General features: G+C 41.4%; 1 protein-coding gene across 1 annotated transcript; it reads left to right on the plus strand.

The window, feature by feature from the left end:
• Window positions 1–8,754, plus strand: tktb (transketolase b). Its single transcript, XM_041799650.1, has 14 exons — window positions 1–270; window positions 2,282–2,399; window positions 2,505–2,618; window positions 2,719–2,816; window positions 4,485–4,676; window positions 4,976–5,103; window positions 5,192–5,388; window positions 5,525–5,689; window positions 5,896–6,052; window positions 6,138–6,268; window positions 6,349–6,432; window positions 6,522–6,618; window positions 6,755–6,874; window positions 7,817–8,754. Exons 1-14 carry the CDS (start codon window positions 164–166, stop codon window positions 7,987–7,989), a joined length of 1,881 nt encoding a protein of 626 aa, XP_041655584.1. The 5' UTR covers window positions 1–163; the 3' UTR covers window positions 7,990–8,754.

The following is an 8,754-nucleotide window of genomic DNA, read 5'->3' on the forward strand; positions in this document are numbered from 1 at the left end:
CTCCTCTCTCCTCGTCCTCCTCCTCCTCCTCGGTAGTACTTGCACTGTACTGCTAGCAGCGGTGTAGCGCAGTATTCAGATAACGCACCGGGAAGCAGCTGTGTAACAAATACAGTTTTAACATTTCTAGCGGACGAGGCTCTCAAGGAACAACCAAGAAATCATGGCTAGCTACCACAAACCCGACGAGAAAACTCTGCAGGGACTGAAAGACGTCGCTAACAAGCTTAGGATCAACTCCATCAAGGCAACATGCGCCTCAAACTCAGGGTGAGTTACGTAAAGTTATAATGGCTTGATATTTAAGCCCCATTATGCTACAAACGAAGCAAATACGCCTTTTTTTGCAGCGTTGTCATATTCTAGCAGACGCCTGCTCAACCTGCGGGGCCTGGGTGCACGTGCTGCTGATTATCCTCACGCGGTGGAGGACGTAGCCTCATACACAGCTAGCAAGAAATTATTCTAACGGATTTATATACATGTGTTAAGTTTAGATAAACTAGGCCCACAGGACAAGCTAGGACTAGCATTAGCACACAGCATGTTGATGTTTTTGACGCTGGTGTGATACGAAAAAATAAACGTCAGCGTGAGTTGCCATAGTTTGGTTGACTTACAGCGTGGGCAAGCAAGCCGAGAGTTCATGTGTCATCTGTTAAAAGTAATTATTGAAATTTAATGTATTAGCATTTACCTGGTTTACTGTCTGACGTCACATGCCCACAAGAAAGTAAAGGTTAAACCTTGTGATCAATTAGAGGCGTTAATTTAAAGCTGCAGCCGCAACCAAAATGCCGCTCAGACTGACGCATGCTCACTATTGAATTTCTATCTGTACAGAATCAGACTGGACAGTCAAAGGGCATTTGTTATTGCTTAATCCTGTCTGTCAGGTTCGGCAACCTGACTTCTTCCTCGTTGGTGTAGGAAATGTTCCTATTAATTGAAACTGGTCCAGGAATATATGAATGGTTTCCTTGTTTAAGGGGGTGTAACTTTACAGCTCCTGTCATACAGTGTTGCAATTATTTAGGCTGCCCTTTGTCTCCACTGTTCAGTCAGGATTTTGATTGGGTAAAGCCACAAGTCACTCCGGAATTATCAGAATTTGTTGTAATTTAATATGTAGTGAATTCCTTTGATTTAGCACTCAGTGTGTCATGAGGCTACCTGTAAAATAATAGGCGGATATTTTAGATTACATTTCCTTTCAGGCTGTTTAACTTGTCACACAAAGAACATGCAGCTGAGGTTTTTTTTGTCAATGTTGTATCTTATTTCAAATCAGTCTCAATAGCATAAAGTGTTGGAAAATATGCGGTCAAGGATTACAAGTAGTGCAATCCCCTACCTAGCACTACACATGGATATTGGCCCTGTACAATACCACTGTTCAGTACATTTGTTTTACATCCTCTTAAAAAATCCGGTATCGCATAATTTTACCTTAAGGCCAGTTGAACTTCCAAGCAAAAAGTTTTTGCTGGTAAACCTGTTTTTGTCACTTCCTTGTCACTCAACAAGGAAATGAATGAATTCTCTTCCTTGTGTCCTAACCATCAGGCATCCAAAGATCTGATAATTTTGTCACCTTTATCAAAGGGTGCCTTTTAGTTTTGACACCCTACACTCATCACATATTGTTCCTCATTATTTGGCCGATATGGAACATTGCACCAGAGCATCTGATTTCTTTTGTTTTAGATTTGATGAATTTATTTCAGTTTATTTCCCAGCAGGTTATCACTCAACACAAGGAAACAGGGTAAACAGTGTAGCCTGGTTTATTATTCTGAAATGCAGCAGTGACCATTATGTATGTTTTCATCAGATAACTGATCCCAGCATGGTTGATGTGATGACTTTTGTAGTTTAACTCACTTAGAGGGAAGCTGAGCTGCTGTTGAGTAATTGAGGAATTTCTAAACGGGTTTATTACAAGACAAGGACCACAATGCAGCAACTAACAGTTTCACAAGTTTACTGTTCTTATATTTTTGAGATGCTTGAGTGTGGTAAACTAACTGCTTGGATTTTGTTGCAGATTAACAGTCAGTTTAAATCATATTTCTAATCTCAATGTGAGGTTTTCTTCAAAAGACTCATCGCTTGCCCAGAGCATCTTTGTGTGAATCCTTTGTAGACTGATTGTATTACATGAGTATTATTGTTCAACTAAATTGAAGTAATTAAACATGCATGGAAGTGCATGGTGTGAGAATGTTTTAACATTATCATTAAGCCATTGTAAACAATGCTGCCTTTTTTCTCTCCTCAGTCACCCCACATCATGCTGCAGTGCAGCAGAGCTCATGTCTGTGCTCTTCTTCCACACCATGCGCTACAAAGCAGATGACCCTCGCAACCAGTGTAACGACCGCTTTGTGCTCTCAAAGGTCAGTGAGCAACTTTCTCTGTTGATGCGATGCTTTATTTAGTCAGTACACCAAACTGTTGGTGATTCTATTTTCTTAAAGGACCTATTTTCCCCCTGTCTGTAGGGTCATGCTGCACCTGTCCTGTATGCCGCCTGGGCTGAGGCAGGTTTTGTGAAGGAGTGTGATCTGCTTAACCTTCGTAAATTAGACAGTGATCTGGAGGGCCACCCCACACCGGTAAGTAAAGAGCCCTTTGGGGTTTTTTTCCTCTGACAGTGAAGAAAGTTTGTAAAATCCCCTTTATATCTGATTTAACTGCTTCTTTCTTTTTCACTAGAAACTGGAGTTTGTTGATGTGGCTACAGGATCTCTCGGACAGGGTCTGGGGGCCGCCTGTGGCATGGCCTACACTGGCAAACATTTCGACAAATCTAGGTGAGTAAATGTAATAAAACCATACAGGTGTATTATGAGCTGTAAGGCTTGCATAAATCTTGCCTTTGAAACACCCTTGTAAATCTTCTTCATTGATCTAAAGGAAAAGTTTTTCAGTGTATTTAAGATTACTTAAGGGCAAGGATTGTCTGTTAACCAAACTAAACGATTGTTATTTGTTCATGTGGGATGTCATGCATACTGTGTTGTTGACTCAGTTTTGTTTCAACAAGCTTTGTTTACCAAAAGAGTAATACCTGCTCCAACAGGAAAAACGTTTTTTCTAAGCTTGATACCTGATCCTCAGTAGTGTTGAATGGATACATTTCACCAGTGGAGTTGTTGGGTTAAAAAACAAGACAGGAGCCAAAAAAGCTGCGTAGCTCCACTCCAGGTAGCTATTATGTAAATGAATAATTTTGCACCACTATTCTCCTTTTGTTTTTTTAATCGATATAAGCTCAAAGCTATTTCATAAGGAATCTTCATCCTGTTTATCGTTTAATCGATCAGTATTTATGTCAGTGTTTATTAGCCAAACAGTCTGTCAGCTAGGAATCTAAGATACTTTGTATTTGGAGCTTGTACTAACTCGTAATAATTAATCAAATTGACATCTGTCTGTGTCTTCTAAAGGTGACAGGAGACACCTGATGGTTTGAAACTCATTCACTGAAGGGTGTATTAAAAAAACAAAATAGCCCCAAACATAACCTGATTGTTTTTGTCTGTTACAGGAGACTGTACTTTGTAGTGTTGTCCATCTGTAGGCTTATTTTAAGCTATTCTCTATTTACAGAAAAATGTAGAATATGAACACGGGGGTCATGATTTCCAACATTTGTAGTTTTAGATCTATGGACCAATCCCATAACCCCAGGTTTTTTAACAGGTAGAGCACTCTGTGTTCAAAGCGCTATACTGTTGGAACTTCATCACACTACAGCTCCTATCAATTGTTGTCCTATGATTTAGTTGTCTCTCTATCTTCTAGATATATCTGATATCTTAAGCCCAGACAACATACATTATAAGTCAAGTATTTAAACTGGAGCTACAAACCTGCTTGAAGCTTTGGGATGAAAGCCAATCAATGAGATTACATTCCCTGAATGCTCATCAGAAAGGATCACGCCAACCTCTACTCAAAAATAAACCCAGGCATGTCCCAGGCAAAGTTTTCTTCTGAACTTGATGATGGACCCAACAAAGCATGACTTTTTACACATGTGTATTATTTTGATGTATTTTCAGCAAACTTTATTCCCCTTAATGGTAAAGCGCATTGAAATTTGCCTTTATCAGACTCGTACCTCTATAGTGAACAAGAGTAAAGCTGCTGTAAAACTTAGATTTCACTGTTAGACTCCTTAGGTGAACAGTTGTACTCAGGGATGCTATGTGTAAGTACTGGCAGTGTCTGCATTTCAAAATGAAAAAGGAAATCTTAAATAGAAATTGCTTAATGCTAACCTTTGACTTCCCAGGCATTACTGAGAAATCCATGTCTGTTTGCTTGGGAATCGACCAATTATCAGACAGTGATAAATGATTGCCATTTGGTTCTGACGATTGATGTCAACCTAAAGCTTTAGTCATTGTGTTGAAACTGGTTAACTTCCTTAAACCAACTCTTAACCTGTCTCATTTCTCCTCATCACATTTCAGTTACCGAGTGTACTGCATGCTGGGTGATGGAGAGTGTTCAGAGGGCTCAGTGTGGGAGGCCATGGCCTTCGCCTCCTACTACCAGCTGGATAACTTGGTGGCAATCCTTGATGTCAACAGACTTGGTCAGAGTGAGGCTGCACCCCTGAAGCATGACATGGAGACGTACCGCAAGCGCTGTGAAGCCTTTGGGTCGGTATCAAACATTCCTGCCTCCTTTGTCTTATATCCCGGGGAGATATTTTGACATGATTGCATTTTTTACTCTTGAACTAAAGCAAAAAAATTAAACTACACCTGAATCTATCAACTTTTGTTCCCCTGAATTTTTGTTGCTTTTTACCTTTTTGTTTTCTGGCCTTTCTTTCCATCCCTGGTTAATACATTCTATGTTTAACATGTTTGCTCAGCAGTTAATAAGAGCCTGTGTTTTGGGTTAATATTTGTCATAATGCATGGTGCTTTGTTAAAGTTGAGCAATGTTTGTGCAGGTGGAACACGTATGTTGTGGATGGACATGATGTGGAGGAGCTGTGCAAAGCTTTCTGGCAGGCTCAGCAGGTCAAGGGCAAACCTACTTGCATTGTTGCAAAGACATTCAAGGGCAAAGGACTCAAAAGTATGTATGGTCTTCTTTCAATAATATTTGATGTAATTTATTTTTCTTTTCTGAGAGTTTGATTTCTGAGGCCTTGTCTTGTCTGTAGATATTGAAGATCTTGATAACTGGCATGGAAAGCCGATCCCCAAGGACAGAGTGGATGACATCTTGAACGACCTGCAGTCCCTGATCCAGGTCCCAAACAAGAGCCTGTGCCCCGAGCTGCCTAAAGACGACACAGCACCTGCAGACCTCAGCCCCATCATGCTGCCTTCTCCCCCACCATACAAGAAAGGAGATAAGGTACCTTAAGTTACACTTGACACCTGTAAACCATGTGTTTGCCTAATAATGGTTTATCTTTCTAACAACTTTTTAACATGCATTTCTGAGTTTGAATTTGCTTTTAGTTCCACCATTCTCCCTTTCACTCTGTCAGATTGCTACAAGGCGTGCATACGGTGTGGCCCTGACCAGGCTGGGACAGGTCAGCCAGAGAGTTGTGGCCTTGGATGGAGACACCAAAAACTCTACTTTCTCAGAGACGTTCAAGAAGTCCTTCCCTGATCGCTACATCGAGTGTTTCATCGCTGAACAGAACATGGTAAATGACTAACTTAAGAAAGAAGGATAAACTCTACTTACTTCACACTCCTTACTACCATAATCTGCTCCAAACTGGTCTAATCTGTTGCTATTAATTCTCCAGTATGATAATCCCCTCCTCCAGTGCTGCTTATGTCCAGTTTACGTGCTTCTTCAGTTATTAACAATGACCCCTAACGCTGCTGTGTTTTCTTCATGTTCCAGGTGGGTGTGGCCATCGGCTGTGCCACCCGAGATCGCACAGTTGCATTTGCCAGCACGTTTGCTGCCTTCTTATCACGAGCCTATGATCAGATCCGTATGGGAGCCATTTCCCAGACAAATGTCAACCTGGTGGGCTCCCACTGTGGGGTTTCCATTGGTGAGCTTTCTACTGAAAAGTCCCTACTTTTATCTGAGGTAGAGTGAGAATGTATTGTCTCTGACTCATCTGATGCCGCCTGCAGGTGAAGACGGTCCATCCCAGATGGCCCTGGAGGACTTGGCTATGTTCCGTGCTATCCCAACATGCACTGTGTTTTACCCCAGTGATGGAGTGTCCACTGAGAGAGCTGTGGAGCTGTCGGCCAACACAAAGGTCTGTAGACAGCACTTTAGTAGGCTTCCCCCTAAGTTATCTTGCCAAAAAGAAATGCTAACGACAACCTCTATTCTCAGGGTATCTGTTTTATCCGCACCAGTAGACCAGACACTGCAGTCATTTACTCTCCAGAAGAGAAGTTTGAAGTGGGCGTAGCCAAGGTAATGACAGATCAGTTTATACTCTCTAATTGTGGTGTGAAAGTAGCTGTTGGAAAAATTTGTTTCTAAATGATTATTTGTACTTGCAGGTGGTGCGCCAGTCCGACAACGACCATGCGACTGTTATTGGTGCTGGTGTTACGCTCCATGAGGCCCTGGCTGCTGCTGACATGCTGGCCAGTGAAGGTAAACTCACACTGCCCTCTAGTGTACAGCAGTGGGAATTGAGACTTGCACTTCATAACCTCTGCTCATAAGTAGATTAGAGAATGAAATACACAGCAGCACTTTAATTTAATGTTGTCCTGATGATTCTCTGCAGGGAAGAACATCCGTGTGATCGACCCATTCACCATCAAACCCCTGGATGCTGCTACTATTCTGGCAAGTGCCAGAGCTACTGGGGGACAGATCATCACCGTGGAGGACCACTACAAGGAGGGTGGGTTGTTTTCTATGAATCAGCTTGAGTGTTTTACTGATGGCTATTTTAGGAGTGGACGAAAGGAGTTTATATTGCAGACTCTAAAGCTTTCCATGAATACACAAAGGACAAAATAAATGAATGTTGGTCACAAAAGAGCAGCTGTTTACCCCATATTATTCTTCTTAAGCTGGGTGCATGTTGTGCAATGTTTCAGCGACTTCAGACATGAGCTTTGAGAGGCACTCTCACTTGAGAGTCAGGCCAACTTTCAGTGTTGTTTGCCTGCTGGTTTTAGCTTCTTGGTTAATAATAAATCATTCTGTACAAACAAAGGGACTTTCTGCAAAGAAATGCTAAAGTGAGCTGAGCGGTGCAGCCTGAGATCAATTGACTGTACAATCTCTGCTTGTTAAGTACCCCACTGTGACAGAATTGGCTGCCAAAGAATAGTGGGTTTTGCATCTCTCCTGTTAAATTTAATCTGCTGTTACTTAGTTAGTGCAACAGTTTGTAAATGTTGTAATTTGGTTACATCACATTGATTTAGATCTTCTATAAATCTGGTCTGTATGATGCAAGTTTTCTCCTCACATGATTTAATGTATTTAAGGTTTAATTGTGACTCAGAAATATCTATTTCATATACACTTATCTCAAGTTAAAGTACCTTTAGTTTTTATATGTATATATAAACTGCATGTCATTTTGACCAATCTGAGCATTTTTCATCACATCACATGTTTTGTCACTTGTAAATGCCCCCATGTAAACACAGACAAGTCTTTACGTAATCAACGATGAAAATAGTCGGTCTACGATTCTGATGAGAGAAAATAATATTTGCAGTTTTTTGGTGCATTGTCACTGAAGTGTAGAAGTAACTTCAGAAAGAATGATCATATCTTTCTTGACTCAATGATGAATTTTTCACTCTAATGGTCACTCTTCTCTTCCCAGGTGGTCTCGGTGAAGCAGTGCTGTCTGCAGTGGGCAGTGAGCCTGGCATTGTCGTTACTCGGCTGGCGGTGAGCGGTGTTCCCCGCAGCGGAAAGCCCCAAGAACTTCTGGACCTTTTTGGCATCAGCGCCAAGCACATCGCTACTGCTGTTCGTCAGACCTTTGCAAACTAAGGACTGCACCTAATCCCTGGCGTTTGTTTTTCTGCATCATTAACACCTTTCTGTCCAATGTGCAGCTACCTGACACGATCACATGAAGACCTGTACAACTGCAAACTTTTCTGGGTTCAAGTGCTATCCTGTGGCATCATTTGTGTGCAGTGTTCTACCCAACTAATGTAATCACTGGATGAGTGTGTAAAGAAGTGCAGTGTTGAAGCCTGTAGTGCAAATATTTCCTTCTCTTTAGTGGCCTCTGCTGGTTCTACTGATACTGCAACAAGCCTTTTTCTATAAACTTCACATGCCGAAAATTGTCCTGTAAGTGACTCAGCCTAAATATCACAAAATACTGTGATTTTTTTTTTTTTTTTTTAAGGTTGAATTCAAATCGGTTACTAAAAGTTTGCTCAGGTTCTGGTCCATTGTGAACTGTCAGGCCATGACTTCAGTTCCTCATTCCAGCCATCATTTCCCTCAAACATTCCTTATAACCAGACCCCATGTCCACTTAGCTAGGGTTCATGCCTCATTTTTTTTTAGAACTGTTACTGTTGAGCATTATCATGCACTAGATCCTCAGTTTTAGTTTTCACTCACAGCTTGTAGCACTTGGCTGTGGTAGAGAACTGTTTCTTCAGACTCTGTGTGAAAATCACTTTAGTTACAAACAGTTTAACATTCCTGACCACACAGGCATCACACAATGTTACTGGTGTTCCAGGTCACATGTGTCCCCCTGCTCTAGCTGTGATGTGCTGAATTAAAATAATTAAC

Source organism: Cheilinus undulatus, linkage group 11 (assembly GCF_018320785.1).
Source record: "Cheilinus undulatus linkage group 11, ASM1832078v1, whole genome shotgun sequence".
Lineage (NCBI taxonomy): Eukaryota > Metazoa > Chordata > Actinopteri > Labriformes > Labridae > Cheilinus > Cheilinus undulatus.

What these genes read in the sequence shown, in the direction of transcription:
- tktb (XM_041799650.1), top strand. Translation starts at nt 164, where the DNA reads ATGGCTAGCTACCACAAACCCGACGAGAAAACTCTGCAGGGACTGAAA. An exon ending in CCACTGTGGGGTTTCCATTG is followed by an intron (nt 6,053 to 6,137) that starts GTGAGCTTTCTA and finishes TGCCGCCTGCAG; the next exon opens with GTGAAGACGGTCCATCCCAG. An exon ending in TTGAAGTGGGCGTAGCCAAG is followed by an intron (nt 6,433 to 6,521) that starts GTAATGACAGAT and finishes TTGTACTTGCAG; the next exon opens with GTGGTGCGCCAGTCCGACAA.